The 21,187-nt window shown below is 47.3% G+C and overlaps 1 protein-coding gene and 1 pseudogene across 2 annotated transcripts; one reads left to right on the top strand and one right to left on the bottom strand.

Moving 5' to 3' along the window:
- Positions 1-5,897: 5,897 nt before the first annotated feature.
- VSX1 (visual system homeobox 1) lies at positions 5,898-12,837 on the top strand. Its single transcript, XM_032248243.1, has 5 exons — positions 5,898-6,589; positions 8,755-8,833; positions 9,323-9,446; positions 10,409-10,589; positions 11,725-12,837. Exons 1-5 carry the CDS (start codon positions 6,169-6,171, stop codon positions 12,012-12,014), a joined length of 1,095 nt encoding a protein of 364 aa, XP_032104134.1. The 5' UTR covers positions 5,898-6,168; the 3' UTR covers positions 12,015-12,837.
- Positions 12,838-16,788: 3,951 nt separating this feature from the next.
- LOC116530175 lies at positions 16,789-18,524 on the bottom strand (annotated as a pseudogene). The gene has a single exon (XR_004259870.1). The product of XR_004259870.1 is annotated as a eukaryotic translation initiation factor 5 pseudogene (transcript).
- Positions 18,525-21,187: the final 2,663 nt, after the last annotated feature.

The raw sequence follows: 21,187 nt of genomic DNA, 5'->3' as shown, positions 1-21,187 counted from the left end.
AAATATCACTTTTAATACTTCAATGGAAGAAGAGACCCATGAAAGAAAAGTGTCGAGGTTCCTGCAAAGTCATGCTATGACCCTGCTGATTGAGCGTGATGGACGTAATGCTCTGACTTCTGTGGGGGACCCGCAAAGGCTGTGCAGCCTCCGTCTGGTTCTTGTGGGATGCTCTCAACTCCCCTGAGAGCCCACAAGACCTGTCAGCCTGGGCCATGTGAATGAGCTGCCTTGAGTGCCCAGCCCGGTTGAGCCCTCAGACAACTGCAGCCCCAGACAGCAACTGTGGGAGGGCTCTAAGTGAGAATGGCTAGCTGAGCTCTCCCCAAATTTCTAAGCCACAAAACTGTGACCAAAACAAAATGGTTTATTTTAAGTAGCTAAGTTTTGGAGTAATGTGTTACCTTAAAATAGTAACCAGAACATCCAGCCAAGAAAGGGACTCGGGGGCTGGTGTCCTCATGGGAGTGATGAGAGGATGGACAACCCTGATCCCAGCACCCTGCGTCGGTTTTATAGGATATACTGGATTGCTGACTCTCAAGAGCCCACTTGTTCACTGACGAGCCGGGCATGTGATACCGTAGCTTCTTCAGTCACTAGCAGGAAGGAGTTAGGAATTAGCATTGCCAGCATGGCAAGGGGAAGCCACTGAGGAATTTGCAGCAGGGAGCAATAGGCTGTGCTCAGGTAAGGATCACTGTGGCTGTGGAATAAAGATGGCAGTGGTGGGGCACGGGGAGGGGCATGGAGGAGGTAGGAAGAGACTCCAGAACCCTGGCCATACCACCCTGGACAGGATTCTTGAATGCAAACCACAGAAGTGTCATCCAGTCAATTTACACAGAAAATAACCTTGCTGAATTGCTTCGTTTCTCCCCCATATGCCCCCTCTCCAGACTGATAGACGGCTGGAGAGGAAGGGCAGAAATGTGCAACCCAGGCCCCTGGGAACAAGACCAAATCACAACACAGCACAGCAGTGAGCGTGCCACAGCATGCAGGGTAGCCACGGGACACCCACCATTGCTGCTGCAGAAAACCCTGCCTCTCCCTTTGTCCCTGGGTCAAGGTCACAGAATGGCCAAGGAATGGGACAAGGACGCCTTTACTGGCTGTTTTTTGTAGAAGCCACCTCTTTAGGGTGCTCCAAAATTCATTTCTATACTTAGTAGTCCTAGACTAAAAACTAAGTTCCACTCTAGCAAGTGAGCAATTTGTCTGAGCCACGCTGTGGCAATGGGTAGTGTCACGGTCTGTTCTGTTCAGCTGTAACGGAATACCACGGATTACGTAATTCGTAAACACTAGACGTTTATTTGGCTGGTGGTTTGGAGCCCGGGAAGTTCAAGGTCAAGGGACCACATCAGGTGAGGGCCTTCTTGCTGCCGCATCACATGGTGGAAGGTGCCACATGGTGAGAGAGGAAGAGAGCAGAAGAGGGTGCAGGAAGGGGCCGAATTCATGCACCCACTAACCCACTCTCAAGATAACTAACCCACTTCCACAACGACAGCATTGATCCACTCCTCAGGGCAGAGCCCTCCTGGCCTAATCACCTCCTAAAGCCTCTACCTCTTAACTCCGTTGGATTCACGATTAAGTTGCACTGCATGAACTTCTGGCACGCAGTCAAATCAGAGCAGGCAAAGGAGAGAAGACCTCTCTTGAGAGGATTTGAAAAGGGATGCAAGGCAGCCAGTGGTCCAGAATCAGAGTCAGACTGTGAGCTCACACTGCTTGTATTCAAATCCTGTCTTTGCCACTGGACAGTGAGTGACCTTGGGCAATTTCTGCAATTATTTGATCAGTTGAAATCTTCATTTTCCTCATCTGGGTAGAGGATGATAATCTCTATGGGTAGATATTATCTACCCACTGAGCTGTGGTCAGGAGAAATGTGGCCATCGTGATAAGGTATTTATAATGATAGTTGCCCACAGTAAGAAGCCAAGAGGGCTCGGCCATTGTCATCACTATCAGTCTTGGGAGGTGAGCCTGTGAGGACAGTGAGGGACTGAGGATGGCACTCAGGATTCTGTGTGGGCCCTGAGGCGGAGGAAGAGGAGACCCGGGGAGGTGCAGGCTGCAGGGGAGGCTGCTGAGTCCAGCTCTGGGTGTGCTGCATTTCAGCGCCCTGGGAGACTGGGGCAGGAGTCCATTGAGATCCATTGAGCCTGGGCTTTGGGAGCGGGGCACGGACGGGAGAAGATTCCAAAAGCCAGGGCAGGGAGATGGGGATTGCCACCTGAGGAGAAAGAGGGGCTCTGGACACTCGAAGCACCTGGGGGAAAGTGTGATGGAGACAGGAAGTGTCTGAGCGCAGGTCCCTAGAAGCAGAGCCAGGGACAGGGTCTGGGTGCCTGAGGGATAGTGAGACAAGGTCTCAGGAATGAGAAGCTGAGAGGGGAGGGGAACAAGCTGAGCAAGGAGCTGACTTGGTCTGATCCATGAGGGGAGAGGGGCTTGGAGCAGAAATGCCTCTGCAGAGCTGTCCTTGGAAACAAGAGGAGAGGTCTCCTATCATTCCTCTGTCAGTGGATGACACAGTGTGTGTCTGGAGGGCGGGGGGCTCTGGATGAAGGGGCCTTTGTCAGCCCAGGGCACTTCTTCCTATTCGAGGTTCCCATACTCACAGCAGCTGGGAAAAGATGCGACAGTTCCGGAAAGGGGGTCTGGGTAGGCACAACAGCATTTAGACAGGAGGCAATACGGAATGCAATCATCGGCGAGTAACTAAAGCTCCTCCTGCTCGGAACTCTGGGAAGCAGAGTAGAAGGTGCCTCTAAGAGTCACTCTGCGCAGGAATGCGTGTGGAGAGGAGGGGGTGGAGGGGGACGCTCACACTGCAACTTCCGTCAGTGTTTGACCCCTTATTTCTCCACGTGTTAATTCTTGGCACCTTTGGCTGGTGTGCAGAGTGAGCTCTGAAGGTCAGAAAAAGTCCGCAGGTAAAGATGTGCGGGGGTGCGCACTGGAGGATGGGCAGATGTGCAGGCGGAGAGGTCAGGCCGGAGGTGGGCAGGAAGAAACAGCGTCTGCTACAACTTTTAACTGAAGACACAAAAGCATCCGAGATGGAGCGGCCAGAGGGGGGAGGAAAATCCGAGGCACGGAGCCGTGGGGCTCATTTTCGCAGACGCACTGGGAGATCCCTTTCACCCTCTCCGACCATCCCATCCCGTTGTATCTGAGCACTTTATCCCTCCAGCCTGGGCAGCTGCGGCTCTGAGAAGCCCAGGAGGGGTGTTTGCTGAGCCTCCCACAGCCGGTCCAACATCAGTTTGGCGCGATCAAGGCACATTCGAGGTTGGCGACAGAGGGGCTGGAGACCTTCCCTAGAAAATAATGAGAGGAGAAGCCTTTACTGATTAGTTAAATCCCGCGTAATCCTGGCTGATGAAGACAGATTCGGAACCCTTAACGGATTTAGGGACCCAAAACGACTCCTGGGGACGGCCCGGGGCAGGGACGCTCGCGGGGGCAGCTTCCCTGGCCATAGATTTACGGGTGATATCTGGGAGGGGGAAGCTAGAAGGAGCCCTTTCTCCGCGCCTCCAGGGCGCGGAGGCGTCCCTTAAACGCGGCGGGTAGATTTGGCAACTGCTAGAGCACCCCAGGGACAGGCGGAGTGTGGGTGGATCAGGGGCCAGCTCTTTGTCTCTTGCAGACCTCTCCTAAACTGCAAGAAGCGCGTCTCTGGTCTTGGCCGACGCTGAGCGGATCCCCGAAACGTAGGGTGCGCCAGTGGATCTCAGAGCCCCGGCAGCAGCGGGGGGTGGAGGCGGGGACACAGATTAGCGCAGCGTCTGATGGGGGCTGAGCTGAGCTCCCACAACCGCCAAGCTGCGAAACACAAGGTGCCCCAGGACCCAACTCATCCACTGCTGGGATCTTGCAGGCCCCTCCCTGGCACTGGGGTCCCGGGGTGCGTTAGGGACGTCTCAGCCTAGGAATTGCAAGACCCCTTAGAAGTTCGCCTCTTCTCCATCTCTGAGTCCCCTTAGAGCCCCAACAGGGGCTCCTTTGATCTGGTCGCTTGCTTGGTTTCCCTCTCCCCAAGTCTTTGTGTCCGCTGTGACTGGATTAGTAAGTTTCAGTTGCTCTCACCTGCAAAATGAGTTTAAGACGATCCTTCCCAAGGGTTTGGACATGGGGATGTTCTTGGTATTGCGCCGCGGTCATCGTAGGGAGTGGTCGAGGCTGGGCTCCTGCCGCCTGGCCTTTTGGTGTCTTTGGATCATTGGCTATCTACTCGGGGTCTGTCACTCCGGTGATCGCGAACCTTCCAGGCAGACCTAGGGGAGGGAGGCCCCAAGCCCTGGCCCAGGTGAGGCCACTCGGTCGCCACCCGGCGCTGCAGGCGCGGCACCCGAGTCCGCCCCTGACTCTTAGGCTTTCCACTCGCGGGCGACCCCGGTCGGGCCACCTTAGAATCTACTGCCCTGCCTGCTTGACCTGTCGCGAGCTGCAAGCTGTGTGGAATTGTAGGTATCTCCCTTAATTGCGACCCCAAATTCGGATTTACAAACGACTACGCAGCCGCACTAAGAGTCAGAGCACTTCTTTCGGACCCCGTGTCCCCAACGCCTACTTTAAACCCAGAGATAAATCTAGGGGAATATTGCTCGGGGAGCTAAAAACAATCCTGGCATCTAAAGCGTCCCCAGCTTCCCGCCCCGGAGCTGGAGCAATTCAAAAGACAATTATCGCAAAGGAAAGTTATTGTTTTGCTAATCCCGGGAACAGCTTGCAAGGAAAGATTTGGGTCTTCCTTTAGTAATGGAAAGTTAATGAGTAGCCTCCTGTAATTATCCTGATCGGAAGCCCCTTGTTTAATCTGCATGTTTAGCGGAGGCCCCACTCGAACGCGCAGAGAGCGGGAGACCCACTTTTCAGGGCCGGGACTCGGGCTCCAGCCCGGCAGGAGCGCAGGCAGCAGCGCCGGGTTCCCCTGCGGCTCAGGCATTCGTTCCTCCGTCGCTGAGGGACCTCGGACTGTAGGACCCTCAGAGAGTGGGATTTAAGAGATATGCTTCCGGGGCTCTGGGATTGGTAAGGGTGGACTCAGGCATCCCAGCGATGAGGGTTGGTTGGGTTCAAAGAGCGAACCAGGAGTGGCTTACCCACGTGCTTTGTGGTCAACTTTAGCGAATACGAAAATTTCACTGATTACTCAAAGAATCAGGGTTTCTTTGAATAATCGGGAAACCGCACAATGATTTGTAAGCCCCGATGAAAAGATGTGCTTCCCAGTAGACAGACCCTATTTTATTCCAGTTTACCTCTCTCCACTCCTCCCCAGTTTAGGGTTGCTGAATAAAATACTGATACTTCCTAAAAAAAAAAAAAAAAAAAAAGCCCTCCCTGTTTATCCGAAATTCACATTTCACTGAGCCTATTGTGTTTTGTTGGTTAAATCTGGTACCCTGCCTGTCTCAGCCCGGGGCAGTTCACTCCTGCCTCTACTTCTCTCCCTTTCCCCAGCTTGTGTGAGGCTGCGACCCCCTACAGCTCAGCCCGTGGAGTGCTGGGGACGAGCCTGGGGGTGGCTTTGGATGGAGGAAGAATGACCGAAGATTAAATACACGATTTTCATTCCTTTCCCTTTGGGGATTTTCGGAGAAGGCCGTCTTGCGAGAAGGCCCTCGTGGCACCGGCGGCGGAAGTGGAGGGCTGGTTGGGGACTTACCATGGGGGTGTCGTTGGGAATGGGGTGCTAGGTCTTAATGGGCAGTTGGGTAGCATCAAAGAAGCTTCAGGGCAGCTGGGTGTGGGACCTCCACCCAGAGTTTGGAAGAAAGGAGAAGACCACGGCAGGACGTAGAACTTGCGGCTTTTCCAGGGACAGGGAGACAGCGGAGTCACTGTCCCTTCCCTTTTTCCCTCCCCTTCTTCCTAGAATGGGGGATGGGGTGGGCTGGAGAGAAGAGAGGAGAAGGAGGTGACGGAGAGGACTGCAGCTGGGAGGGCGGTGACCGAGGGGAGGAGAGCTGGTGGCGTCCCCAACTCGCGGGGTCCGGAACGGCGACGCGCCCTCGCCCAGCTGATTGGAGCTCTTCAGGCCTCCCGCGCCCGACCAGCAGCCCAATCGTATAAAGCTTCCCCTAAGCTGGGCCTTTCCGCAAACAGGATGCAGAGAGGCTCGCGCCTTTTTGCTAAGGAACCATGACTGGCCGGGATGCGCTTTCCGACGGCCGCACCAGGAGCAGGGCGCTGGTGCCTGGCGGTTCTCCCCGGGGCTCGCGACCCCGGGGCTTCGCCATCACGGACCTGCTGGGCTTGGAGGCCGACCTGCCGGCGCCCGCCGGCCCGGGGCAGGGATCTGGCTGCGAGGGTCCGGCGGCCGCGCGGTGCCCTGGCCCAGGGCTGGACAGCTCCAGCCTGGCGCGTGGGGCCCTCCCGCTGGGGCTCGGCCTCCTCTGTGGCTTCGGCGCGCAGCCTCCGGCGGCCACTCGAGCGCCCTGCCTGCTCCTAACTGACATGCCCTTCCTGCAGCCCAGGGGCCCCGAGCCCGTTGCCCCGAAGGCCCCCAGTCGTCCGCCTGCGCTTGGCCGCCAGAAGCGCAACGAGAGCGTCTCGACGTCCGGTAATCAAGCCCGCAATTCCCGCTCCTGCCCCGGCCCCCTAGGCTCCGAGCAGCGCAGAGGTCACACACCATTGCCCCACTACGCCCACGGCCCCAGCGGCCCAGATTTAAGGGAAGCGGGGAGCCCAGAGCTAGGCCCGGTCGGGGGAGGAGCATTCGCGTAGCTGCGCCCCCTGCCCCTTGCTTGCATCCCAAATCCCTGCCTCTCATCCGGGATCCTGTTCCCACAGCAATGCCGGACCGCCACCACCTGGTGCCAGGTGGAACCCTTTTATGAGACCCTGGGGTCTTGGCACCCCAACAACCATCTCCAGATGGCCTTTTTTACCCTCAGTGTCAGGCTCCAGTCTCGGCCTCCGGCAGCGGCGTGGGTCGGGAAGGCCTGGGGCCTGTGTTGTTCACCAGCAGCGCCGAACCTGGTACCAGGTGGAAACGCGGGCGGAACTGATCGAATGATTGACGGCTCCTTGAAGAGAACCAGGCCTTGAGCCCAGGAACTGTCCGTCCCTCAGGGTGCTGAAAAGAGACTCTCGGTTACCTTGCTCCTCTGCCGGCACCTCGGGCAGAAGAAAGAAACAACCTCGGGGATTCATTACGCCTAGAGTTATGTAGTTAGCCTAGAGATGTGTTCTCTGCCTACCCATTTCCTCAAAGAAATCCAGGCGGGTGGCGGGGCAAGAGAAGGAAGCAATGAAATTCTGTAAAGGACAAGGGCTAAGAAATCGAGTGGGTTGGGGTGTGGGAGAGAAAAGAATTATGAAAGAAAGGGTGGACTAGCGAAGGTACGTGGTAGAACCTAGAACTGAGCATCCAGGCAGCCAAGGAAAAAAGAGTACATTGGGTCTCCTGATATTAAAAGGAAGCATATCAGATCAACAGGCAGGCTCCACTCTAAAAGGACTTAATTTCATGAGCCTCTGCCTAAGACAAAATGAAACTTCCTATCAGTGTCACTAAAAATGCAAAAACTGTGTTCATGGGATGAGTTCATTCTTCTATGAGCACTGACAAAATGAAAGGCAGCTAAATCTTATTCTGCGGGCATTTCTGAAGATCTGGAGCAGAGCTGTCCAAGCGAAATGTGATGTGATTACATGTTTGATGGAAATTTCTCACAGTCACATTAAAAGTGAAATGAATCTAAATCCTCCATTTTAAACTGACAATAGTTGTAAATATTATCATTTTACACATAATCAACACAAAAACATTTTACTTTTTAGGAGCACTAAGTCTTCTAACACCATTGACTGATTTATGTCTACAGCAGGTCTTGATCTGATTGGCCACATTCCATGTGCTCAATAACCTTATGTGTCTCATGGCTATCAGGTTGGACAGCCCAATACAGAATGTTTTAATCCAAGTCAGGTTTCTGGTGGACTAATTGATGTAGGATGTAATTGATGTAATAAAATTATTATTATTTTTGCCTTTACTCACTTAAAAAAATATTTTGAGGAAATTATGCTTTTTTGCAATGAATGTCACAATGGTTTGGTCCTCTAACTTTCTTTTCCATCTAGACTTTTTGATATAATGAGTATAAAAAGGTAAAACAGAGCAGAGTGGTTCTCAAATTTTCAAGGGCAACTACAAATCATCTGAGCACACTTGTCAAGAAGGAGCCTCCTAGACCCCACCTCCAGAGATTCTGATTTGGTGCATCAGCGCAGGGGTGCAGTTCTGACAAGGGTTCTGATGTCACAAGCCCCAGACTTCCTTTGGGAAATGTTGGTGTAGAGGTTAAGATGATAAGGCTGTGTTTGGAAGCAGTGTGGGGATAGAAAGTGTAATCAGTGGCTGAGGAGCTTTGGCTTCAGATGATGTGGGATTTGAATCCCAACTTCACATTTACTACCTGTGTGCTCTTGGGCACATTATTTAACCATTCTGTGCCTCAGTTTTCTCATCTGTAAAAATAGAATGGTAATAATAGCAGCCATTTTTGTGTTTTAGTATTTTATTAAGAATACTTGAGATAATGCATGGACAATGTTAAGCACAGAGTCTGGGATCTAGTAGGTGCTGAAAATGCTAGCTCCTATTGTTAACTACTCAAATACCCGAGAGGTTCATAACTTCAGTCCTTACATTAAAATCCAGGAAATAAAGGGAAGAACATGATCACCTTTAAACTCGTCTTCTTCTTTTTGTGCCAGCAGATGAGGAAAGCCCATCTGAAGACAGGAATGACATAAAGGCGTCCCCCACCCTGGGCAAGAGGAAGAAGCGGAGGCACAGGTACAGGGCCAGGCAGTCCTCTCTGTCTGCCTTTCCTGGGGACACAGTCCAAGTTTTCTGGCACCTGCATCTGAGAATTTATGGCCCTGCATGATGGCAGGCCCAATGGCCTCCTGGTTGGCAGTGGGAAGAGCACAGAAGCCATTTGGGAAGATAATTCTGCAGTCCCAGGAGGCTGGGAAAATGCTACAGTCTTGGTAGTATTTTTTTCAGTAGCATTTTAAAGACACAATTTTGTGGGTCTGTCAAATAGATTTTGTCGGAATGAATGGATGGAATTCATTAAGAAAGAGGTAAAAGGACTGTTTTTGTTTGAATCAAACTTCTGGACTACATCAGCTAATCATTCAGAGATGGGGTGTTCTGTTATCATGAGGTGGCTTCTGAGGTGTTGACCGCGGGGGAGGCAGGCACGGTGGTCCTTAAGGCCAGGGAGGCTGCTTTCCCCAGGGGACACGTGCCTACGTGTGTGTTTTGGGGTCCTTGCAGGACAGTTTTCACTGCTCACCAGCTGGAGGAGCTGGAGAAGGCGTTCAGCGAGGCCCACTACCCTGATGTGTATGCCCGAGAAATGCTGGCTGTGAAAACCGAGCTCCCTGAAGACCGGATACAGGTGTGGGGGTCCCTTTTCTCCTTTTCAAAGACACATAGAGAACGTGTCATTCCCATACTCAGCCAGCCAATCAGTAGTCACTTCTCTACAGCTTCCTTTGGACAGAAACTGAGGGTGCCTTAGCTGAAGTCACCACAAGAGCATGTCCCTGTGACCCTCATGCCTTTTTGCCTTTTATTATTATTAATATCAAATTATTCTTTAAAATCACGCAATAATGTGTGTTGCAACTAGAAACTATATAAAGATATGCCATGGGGGGTGGGGCGGGGAAGGAAGACTGCCTCTCCATCTCAAACCCTGAAAGAAATCAACATAAATGCCTGAGGAGACCTTTCCGCACTTTGTGGAGTATACTATCTGCCCTTGCATATGTATGCGCATACACATATCTACGTGCCTATATACACGCTCACATGCATAGGTAGAAGTTTGCTTTTGTTTTTGTCAGAAGATATGTCACTAACTCTTTTTTAACAGCTACACCGTATTTCATGATAGTCTTTTACTAACATAATGTTTTTAATGAGAAATATCACCAGCAATCCAATAGCCTAAGCTTGGAAGGAGCGATTGCCCCAGTGAACTGCTTCCAATCAATGAGAAAAAGCAGAAACACTGTAGTTGACCTTTTCACACAATGTGGGAAAAGGGACTTTGATTCTTTAGTTTTTTCATTCCTGACTCTATGGAAACTTCAGTGGTCGTGGTCACTCGTGTCCCTACCGCGCTGAATGCCCGTGAGTCGGGAGCGCACATGGGCGCCGCTGGGGGCTCCTGGGTGTGCTGCCTGGGGGCTGCTGGTTGGCCCTCAGGAGCTATTTCCTTCAGAAATAGCATGAGATCGTGCTCGTGCTCGAGAGAGGAGCTCCGAGCCCAGGGACGCCGCCTGCGCTCCTCCAGGCGCCCCTCTTCACTGTCTCTTCTGTGTGCCCTCTGCTTTTCCTCCTGCCTCCAACCAGGTCTGGTTTCAAAACCGCAGGGCCAAATGGCGCAAGCGGGAGAAGCGGTGGGGCGGCAGCAGCGTGATGGCCGAGTACGGGCTGTACGGGGCCATGGTGCGCCACTGCATCCCGCTGCCCGACTCCGTGCTCAACTCCGCCGAGGGCGGCCTGCTTGGCTCCTGCGCGCCCTGGCTCTTGGGTAAGAAAGGGCCCCCCGGGAGCGTGCGGTTCCGGGTGTGGGGGGAAGAAGGGGGATACTCGGGGGTTCCCATCGAGGCAACCATTTCCAAAGTAAGGTAACGTCAATTTACTGAGATTCAGGCCCAGAACCTTCCTTTTTATTTTTAACTAATAACAAAGCTTGCAGCCTCTGGACGGTTGCCTCATTTTTCACAGAGACTGTCTAGGCTCTGTGAAAAAGGCTCACCGGATTGCGTATGCTAAATATGTATTTGGGATTTAAGGGTGAAATGACATCATTGCATTATGTGAAATATGTTTCCCAAGTCTTGAATGCTGTTAGAATATTTAGACCATACAATTTAGGGCACTTGGTAATAGGAAATAGGGCGGTGCCGAGCAGCGACCCCGGAGACAGTGAGCCCCTCCATCTGAGTCAGGAGGGCTGGCTGCGGGCTTGGTTCTGCCATGAACGACCTGCTGTGTGGCTTTCACGTACCTTAGATGCTTGGTGCTTAAGCAGTCTCGCTGCTGAGGCCCAAACTTCGGGGTTGGCCACTCAGGAGGCTCCACCCTTGCTGCTCTGTTTGCTGTTGCCAGAAACTGACAGGCAGGGATGACAGATTGTGGGAATGAGTCACAGATGAGTACCTCCGCGAGGATTAGTTATGAGGATCATGGTGGCGTTTTAGGTTTGGATGGAGGAAGGTTTTTGCTCAGCGAACAGTTTTTGAATAGCTACCAAGCAGCACTATCCTGGGCACTGGAGATCCCAATCATAAATATGTCTTGACTTTGCTCTCAAGGATTGAAACGCTAGAGAGGGCATTGTGGGCAGCGACCCAAGCCAGCTCGTCTGAAATTGCACAAGCAGGTTGGGGAGGGCACATACTGGCATCCGCAGGACCGCAGCCTTGGGGGAAGTGGACCTAATGCCAATCACCTTGTCATCCAAAGCACCTTTGCTGGATGTGACCCGGAGGCAGGCACCTGCTTTCAACCCCTAAGGTGGGAGTTGCCCACCGCTTCTCCCATAGGCCCCAGAGACAGGCACTGACAAGGATAATTCTAATGGGATTTAGAGAAGAACAACAATAAGAAAATTTACTTCATTGGTGAATTTAAATTTTTATTTTTTCCTTTTTTGTTGCAAGGGATGCATAAAAAATCCATGGGGATGATAAGGAAGCCAGGAAGTGAAGATAAGTTGGCAGGACTCTGGGGCTCTGACCACTTCAAACAAGGTTCTAACCAGAGTCAAGCAGGACCACAGAGAGGCTCAGATAAAGTGGGCCCTGAGAATGCCTTGGAAGATGTGGCGATGGACCTCTCCAGCTCTGCCCGACAGGAGACGAAGAAAGTGCACCCAGGGGCTGGTGCTCAAGGAGAGTCCAACTCCACAGCGCCAGAGGGGTCCCAGCCAGGGAAGATGGGAGCCATATGAGACCAGCAGCTTTCACCGTCAAAGGTTGAAAATGTGCATATCCCTCACTGGCATTTTCCGAAAGACAAAAATGGTCCAAGACATATACTCTCAGTTTGATTTTCTTCTTACAATGTCAAGATAAAATACAATGCCACTTGCTTTAAGAGGACTGATGAGTGACCTAAGGAAAATTCTATTTCATTCTAGAATGGAAACGGTTTCTTAATGGCACTTGAACCAGTTAACTTGGTGCAGAACTTTTGATTCTCTTTTGTAGCTTGAGCAGGGAGGAACTGAAGTTTAAAAAGCATTTCAGTGCCAGGCATCATCTGAGATGTGTGTTTCAATGTACTGTGTAGATGAATAGGTTAGGTCTTATCTCCTCATTCTCAATTAGGAAGTATAAAATTCTTTAACCTCCAGAAAAATCTGATATTATTGTAGTGAAGACTCCATGCAAACACATGAATGAATTATATTGTCTTTACTTTGAACTTGGTCTTGGGCATTTCAATTTTCATGTTAGGCAGCAATTTTGTTTTCCTGAGTGTCACTTGATAGGCTCTGCACCCTGGGACTCAAAGAAAGCCATATTCTGGGCACTTCTGCATTTCCTTCAGAAATAGCATGAGATCATGTTTAAACAATTGGTGGATATCTGGAAACAGTGTTTTAAGTCAGACCAGGCTTTTGGTCTTTTAAAATTTATGATTGAAAGCACTTTAGTGACTTGGATTTTGTGAATGTTTCCTTTCCTGCACTTCCTTTGCCATTTATTTATTATTTAAAAATAAACGTTTTGTGGTGTGTTTGCTTCTCAAGGCATTCCCTCTATTACACATCTGCACATCTCCACTATTTCTGATTTCAGCTGGGCTCGCCCCTCACCCCTTCCCAATCTGGGGGTGTGTGGCCTTTATTATACACGTGCACATCTACGCTATTTCTGACTTCGGCCGGGCTCTCCCCTCACCCCTTCCCAATCTGGGGGTATGTGGTGCATTTTATTCATTCTTCAGGCTGCAGCTCTTACCACGTGTTGCTTTGTCAACTCCTCTGGGACAGCAGCTGTGTCTGATTCACTCTTTGGAGTTCAGAATCCAGAGAGATACCTTCTAGCTGATGGGAAAATATGGCGCTTCATGGAGAAGACAGGGCAGTGCAAAGAAAGCGTGGAACTGCTACTTGTGAGGGCTTTCTCTGGAAGCTGGCACGGTGATCTGTCAGGCTAGGCTCCATGCTCCCATCTCTGCTGGTGAGAAAACAGAAGCTCGCTCTCTTTGGCCTATGCTAGTACCATCCTCTTGTGAAAATTAAACATCACCAATTCCTTCCTGTAGCAACAGAAAATGATGAGCCCTATGCTCTTGTATTCATTCTGGCTAATACAGATCATAACAGGCCTGAGACTGCACCAATAAAGAACAGTTGGTGTGAACTCTAGAAGTTCTGTCTTTCCTGTGTAGAGACAGCAGCCCTGGCTCTGGGCTCTGTGGCCACACTGGTTCTGCCTCCCAGAGGGTTCTCAATACATTTCCTCATGTTTACTCCTCAGTTGTTGCATCCATCCCTCTTCCTTAGCTCATCCAGGATTGAGTTTGGCAGAGGGAACCAGTAAGCTCTGCAACTTATAAACATCATACTTAGGCAATACAGGCAACCACTAAAATTGTAACAGAACGGCGTATTTATTAATGTGGAATCATGCTCACAAACTGTTGCTGAGTAAAAAATTCCCTAAATAAAAGAAAAAAGATAGAATTAGAAATAAACACATTTGTAAAGCAGAATGAAAATGAAATAATAACCTTAACATCTGGTTTTGCATGCAAAATATACAAGTAGTGCACAAATCTCTGTAATATTACAAAGAGAAAGGAGAAATAGGAAGTGGCACAAGAGAAAGGGGCTAGAAGCACTGAAGTAAAAATGGAAGGATGCTTTCTTGACGTAAGGAACTCTCTTCAATGCGGCAGATTAATATTTTATAATGTGTATATACATACGTGTGTATATGTACATATATGATATGAGAGCATCGTCTTTGAGGTGGCTTTGCCACCTCTAGCCACGTGACCTTAGATGAATTACACCACCTCTCTGATCTCTCAGTTTTTCAACTGTAAAATGGGGATAACAGCAGAATACCCATTTTTCTGAAGATTAAACGAGATGACATGAGTAATGTATTTGGCTCAGTTTCTGGTGTAACCGAGGAAGGAGCAAATTAAATATTAGCTATTATTACTGTAATTATTGACATTTCTATTAATATCAAAACCAAATGAGAAAGTTTGACAATATGGGACCAAGAAAGTAAATGATGGAATCATAGCTTGCTGGAATGGTCTGCATCAATAACTTGAGAAGAACTCTAGGAACACAGCAAAACGTCATCCTAAGAGCCGAGCCTGGTGTATCATTGGGCTGCTCTCTCCCTGGCTGTGCAAGAACCGGGAGCTCAAATGGCCACGCCCCACAGAGGACAACCACTGTCCTGTGTGACTGGAGGCTGGAGATGAGAACTCTGAGCTGCTGCAGGCCATCATCAGGAACCCAGGTGACTTCTGTCCTTCTGCCTGCCATCCTTAGACTTTTCTTCTCACGCTTGTCCCTGCAAGGTCACTGGAGGCTCCCGAAGTCCAGACATTGCAGTGGAGACGACTTATGGCCACACTTCATCGAGGAGTAAACCCTACCTGCAAGCAGGCGCCCTCTCACTCCTCACTGGTCAGCACTGCATGTCACGCTCAGGCCTAAGCCAATCATCACCAGCCAGGTGGGCAGAATTCCTTGTTTGGTTTAGTCCAATCAAAATTCACCTCTGGTGCTGAGGTTGTGGCCAGCCTCCCCTACACTCTTTTTTCCCATTAACTAATGTAATTGGGCCCCTTCCAACAAAAAAGAAAGGGGTATGAGTGCTGATCAGCCAACAACAGGTCATCCCTACGGAGGAGGTAAAGTAGTGTGTGTGATACTGGAAGAGAAAACAACAAAGACGAAAGACAAAAATTCTTTAAAATAGTCATAATATTTTTCAGATAATGGACAAATGGATACTTTCAATTTTTAAAATATATTCTAAGTTTTGTAAAATTAGTATGTAAAAATAAAATAATAATACTATTAAAATATTAACACCGCTTTCCCAATATAGGGTTAAATTCACATGAAACAAAAATGCTTTAAAAAATATCATGTGGGCGGGCACGGTGGCTCATGTCTGTGATCTCAGCACTTTGAGGGGCTGAAGTGGGCTGATCACCTGAGGTTGGGAGTTTGAGACCAGGCTGACCAACACAGAGAAACCCGTTCCAGTTAATGAAGGCAAATTGGCCTCGAGGCAAAGAATTTTAAACCTATGCCACATTGAGTTTGAAGAAAAAAAATCGTCTTTGGTGTGACAAAGCACATTCCCTCCACGTATATGACTCCTGCTCCACTTGCACCAGAATCTATCAAAGGCAGCTGGAGGCCAATTCTTGTCTCTCCAGTAAGACTGCTAGGTTTCAATTCCTCAAAATATTAAGCCAACAAGGGTTTATTACATCAAACGTTTGTATCCTTTCAATTTTTTACACCTATTTGTTATTAAGGGCTCATCTGTGAGATAAGTTACAGAAAAACAAAGAGGCGAATGATATAAACCACCGCTCCAAAATTAACCCTATTGATTTTCAATTCCCACCATGCACCTTTGTGAAAAGGGAAAACTGCCACGTTTAGCCTTGAAGATGATTACTCAAACACAGTCAAAATCCGTACTGAGTTCAGATCAGGCAAGGCGTTCACAAGCAAGTTATTGACTCGTGTGTGTTCAGATCTAAAGCCCTGCATGGGCTCTGTCAGGTCCTTGTCACCTGCACGCAGGTGCCTGGTTATATTCAATGTGAGGTAAAAAATATCCCAAACCTTACAGCAAAACAGAGGCTCTGACTTAGAAGTATACTTTTAGCTTTCTTTTTACATAAGACATTCTGAAAAAAAAAAAGAAAAAGAAAAAGAAAATCAAGTATGAAGCACAGTAACACTTATATTTGGCAAGATAGTAACCAAAATCTAAAAACCACAAGCTATGTGTTCAAATGTAAAAGGCATTAAAGAACAAACAATAAGCGGGAAAAAGCCATACTGAGCAAGAAGATATAGTATGTCTAATATTTTGGAATTGTAATTTAAACCCTAAGGGCAAAAGCTGAAAAATTATGCTTAGGTTGCTAGTAAGTGTACCCTTCCCTGCGTCTTCCAAATAAAATCAGTTTATTGTTTCACTGCACCCCAAAGCATGTTCTCTCAATACAAAGTAACTATTACATACACAAAACGCTTGTTAATGTAATAATTTCCGTGGCTCATCCAATCTGCAATGCATACCACTTCAAAGACTATGATTTGAGGCAAGTGTATGTGAAATGAGAAAACAACTCTCCAAGTTTCAAAACCTGCTCTTAATTTATAGGACACTCAGGTCATATTTACTTCTTGGTAAGATGTTTCATTGTCATTTGATTATCAGTCTACCTCACAAGGTACATTACCAGATGCCAATTTGAGGGACTAGACATAAAACTTTAGTGGGACTAGAGATAAAACTTTAGTACTGTATTTCTTAATGTGCTGAATAAGGTAATTACAAGTAAGCTTGCTTTACATTCTGTTGAAGACTTCTTTACAGCCTCAGCACCTAACAGTAGCCAGCAGGCTCCAAGAATGCTCATCAGGAGAAATGATGGCACAACATTTTAAAACGGAGCCAGCTTCAGCTTCAAAGTCATTCAGAGCCAAAGCCCTGTAGAATGACCAGTATCAAATCTTTATTTGATATTGGTAACTGTATAAATGTGATCCAAATGTGTCCACCACTAGTTCTTCAAAAAGAAACATGCTATAAATAAGCAAACTACATCTGCTCACTGATGTATGTCTCATTGGGCTTAGAGACCACTCAGAGTAATAATTTCTAGTGTAAAGTGTAGCATGACATTAAGCTATTTTAGCTTTTGCACATACATGTTGCACTTCTGGCTGATAACGGAAAAAAGTTTGCAGCATTACACGGTTAAGCTAGGTTGCATCCATCCCCTTAAATGGCATCCATATGAGTGCTGTCATCCTTGCTGTCGGACGTTATGGTTTCAACTTTCGGCACACTTGCACTGTTCGAATACACCACCTCCATGTTCTCATCTTCATCTTCTTCTCCACCACCAGAGGATTCTTCCTCTGCCTCCTTTAACCATTTCATAAATGGTTCTGCTTTGACACGAGTCTCTTTGGCAAGTTCTTTGGAGACGTATTTCTTAGAGATCTTTTCCAACCAGCTGATGCTGGCCTCTTCTAAAAGGTCTGCTTCGTACAACTCTTTCAAGATACATGGAATCGTGGAGATATGCTGAGCTTGATGCGTTGCTACCGCACACTCCGAACCATGAAGAAGGCACCTTTGAGCTTTTTTGTTGAGACAAAATAGTAGGAAATGGCGCCTATATTTCTTAATTTGTTCTCTAATCTTCTCATTAAAAAGAACTTCAGTCAGAACAAGAGGGCCCATGGCTTTCACATCCAGTCTTGCTGCTTCAGTAACAATTTCTTTGTCAGATGAATCAATAATAGCCTCTTCTTTCTTCTTCTTGGCAAAATCAAAGATGATATTGACCCACCCCTCAACTGTTCTCTCCAAACCATCACCGAGAGTCAGAACCTTTGCATGGTCACTGATTTCATCCATTGGATGCCTTTGAGCTTTCTCAGTTGTATTTTCTCCCCAGGCATCCTCCTCCTCTGCTTCCACTGTATGTGGAGGAGGACTAATTCCATTTGGTGGTGGCGGCGTCTCACTGCTGGATATGGAGCCATTTTCCTTGTCTTTGCCCTTTCTATTTTTCTTCTCCTTTTCTTTCTTTCCTGCACCACTGTCACTATTCTTGGGCGGGCTTTTGAGAATGAATGTGCAGAGTTTATGATGTGTGTCAAGCATGCCTCGATAGGCACAGGCTTTACAAGAATTATCTGTTGTTTCCTTCTTTGGATTGACATGCATATCTGTTTCAGGATTCTCACGTTCAGGACAGAGAACAAATTTTTTAATGAATCCACCCAACATGTCTTATTCGCCTCATGAGATCAATGGACAATGTAACGGTCATTCTTAACATCAAACTGAGTCTGTGCTTCCAGATCACAACCAAAATATTTGGTGGGATATGTTGGAGGCCGATTAAGCACCTTTGCAGCGTCAACCATGTTAACTATAACTGTCTTGATTCCATTTCCTTTGCGCTCAACCTTGGCAATCAGACGGGGCATCTTGTAGCCATAGAACTGGTCTGACATGCTGCAGTTGACGTTGACAGATATTTTGGCTTATTAGTGGCTTTATCAATAAGGTGAAGAGATCTTTGATTGCAACATTTTGGTATCTTCTGTCTGGAGAAGAAGGGATGAGATAAAGACTGCAAGAGTTCTCAGTTTCTGACATAAAAAAAAAAAATTTTGCCACTGCGGCTGTAAGCTGCTTGCTTGTATGCTATGTTTCCCCAATACAGGTACCAATAGCTCATTTTCGTCAAATACAGACATAAACCCAACGCAGCTCGCCCAGGACTGGGATAAAGTGAGGTGGATACAAACCTGAGTCCAAGTTCGAGGAGGCGGAGGTGGAGTGCAGCGAGGAGCGGCAGGGCCAGGTGCCACCTCCGAGTAGTGGGGAGGGGCTGCCCCAGTGACATCTGCGGTCCATACCTGGTGGCCTCTGCAGCGTTCTCCCTCTGATTCAGGTTTTTCTTTTAACACTGCCCTGGGGCTTCTCTTACCTTGTGTTGTGGACGCCTTAGGTACCCTTGCCTGGTACTCCCGCCTGTGGACCCTGAAGAACTTCCTGGAAGAAGTCCGTAGCAGGCAAGGCAGCCCAGGACCAGTCAGGGGAGTCCTTGTGATAAATGCTCCTCTTCTGCCTCTGTGATGGAGACCTCTGAAGTCATTCTATGCAGCAATGTGAAGATCCCGGTGGCACCCAGCCTGGTTGCCTTTGGCATGACAGACTGGAGAAGGGACGCTTGCTGGGCATTCTGCCTGTCCCCTCTCCCACTCCTCAGTCCTGCATCCTCTCCTATGTCGAGCCACCTGCCCACGAGCCCACAAGACTGGGAAGGAGCGGGAAGGATGCCAGGGACAAACCCCAGCCATGACTGAATGCATCACAGGATCTCAAAGAACTAATATGACCTAAAATTCCATCTGCACACACAAACTGGTTTTACTGAGTTCAATTTTGTAAACAAAGTTTGAATCCAGTGAAATAGCCACTTTTGTGAATCTAGATGATATACAGTCACTGCCCCAATTAAAAAAATGATTTTGGGCTTTTGTATACATGGCCTGAAGATACTATGAGGGTCAAATTTTCAGTTTCCCCTTGTATTTCTGTCAACTTTTGCACATATTTTTGGAGTTGTATTATTAGGTGTCTGCAAGTTAAGAACTTCTAGATCTTCCTGGTGAACATTTATCATACGTAGTTTCCTCCATTAACTCTTCTTTTGCATTTTGTCTTACTGTGCATTTTGACTGATATTCACTTCATATTTATTTGGTGAATATTTTCTATACTTTTACTATCAATATTTCTAAATATGTTTTAGGTTTAGATTTGTCTCTTGAGGAGTATATAGTTGAGATTTTGAAAATTCATCCCCCAAATCTTTGTTTTTAGTTGGAGTATTTACTCCATTTACATCAATTATAATTGCTGACATTTAATTTTTATTTTAATGGATTTATTTTTTGTGTGTATTTGTGAATGTTTTTGTTATATGCAAATTTTTCGTGCTGCAAAAGAAGTAGCACTTGAATATAAATTTTCTCAGCAAGGCAATTTTACTTTCTGCAGAAAGGGTGCTACTTGTCAGCAATCTTGCCAGGGGAGTGCCCTGAACAAAAGAAAGGCATGATTATTTATTCCTTATGCATTGGGTCCTTACTGCAGTGTCCTATCACCATTGGTTGAATCTGGACCTCAGAGTCTAAGCTAAACCTGATTGGCCAATAGCTTAAAACTTTCTTAAATAGGTAAAAGCAATGAAGAACAGGGGAAAAGAGGGAGTTGCTTGCGAAAGGACTTAGAAAAGTAATAACATTTTCAAATAAGGGGCATGGGCTGCGAGCTGGGACATGCCTGAGAATGTCCAGACCAAATATCTCAGTTAAAGTACAAGGACACAGAATGTACTCCTTCCTTTATAGCTAACAACTGCATAGGACAGGGCTTACCAAAGAGTTATTAGCAAAAAGCAAGAAGGCTTTGGAAGAAGTTCGTCTTTAAAAGAAACTATTATTTGTAACATTCATTGTTTATTTTTTAACAAGAAGGGAAACTTTGAAGAGGAACTTTCTACTTTCCACAGTTTTCTACACTTTCTTTTAAATCTATTTCTCCTTTTTTCATCTTTCAAACTACTCAGTGTTCTTACCCCATTTCTCCCCCTACTAGATTAGAAGGTTTATATTCTGCTTCTATGTGTGGTTAATCTAGAAAATTTGACATGCATATTGATGTAAACGTAAAACTATCCTGAACATTCAGGGAAATATAGGATGCTACTTTTGATTTCTTAATCACTTCGACACTCTTGTTCAGGATTTTTCTTTTATCTTGTTTCTTTTTCCCATGATGCAGGTGTTATTGCTACACTTTCATATCACTAATGTTTCTTAGATTTACCCACAAGTGAAACACTTTCATTTCTCATTGTCCTTCCATTGCAGGCACACCACCCTTATTACCCTCATTTGGGGCATAATTTTTCTTCTTCTGGAAGTAATCCTGAAGCAATAGGGTGAAAAGCCTATTAGTTCTGTTTGTCTGAAAATGTATTTTGTACTTGTTCTTGAAAGATGATTTCACTAACTACACTATTCAAAGTTGACAATTATTTTCCTGAAATACTTTAAAGATTTTACTCAACTCTCAGCTGTCAGTCTAAACACCATTCCTGTGTAAGTAATCTGTCTTCACTCTGACTTTTTAAAGACTTGCTGCTTATCTTTGGTTTGTGACAGTTTCACAATCATGTGTACACGTGCTGCTTTCATTTTTATTTAGCTTGATTGGAATTCGTGTACTTCCTGAGCCCGAGTATTGTGTTTCATTAATTCTAGAAGTGTTGCATCTTTTAATTTATTGAATATTTCCT

The sequence above is a fragment of the Sapajus apella genome, unplaced genomic scaffold, assembly GCF_009761245.1.
Source record: "Sapajus apella isolate SASKATOON/1434 unplaced genomic scaffold, GSC_monkey_1.0 scaffold65, whole genome shotgun sequence".
Classification (NCBI taxonomy): Eukaryota; Metazoa; Chordata; class Mammalia; order Primates; family Cebidae; genus Sapajus; species Sapajus apella.
The sequence above is the reverse complement of the archived record's forward strand: the minus strand, read 5'-3'. Positions and strand labels throughout refer to the sequence as shown.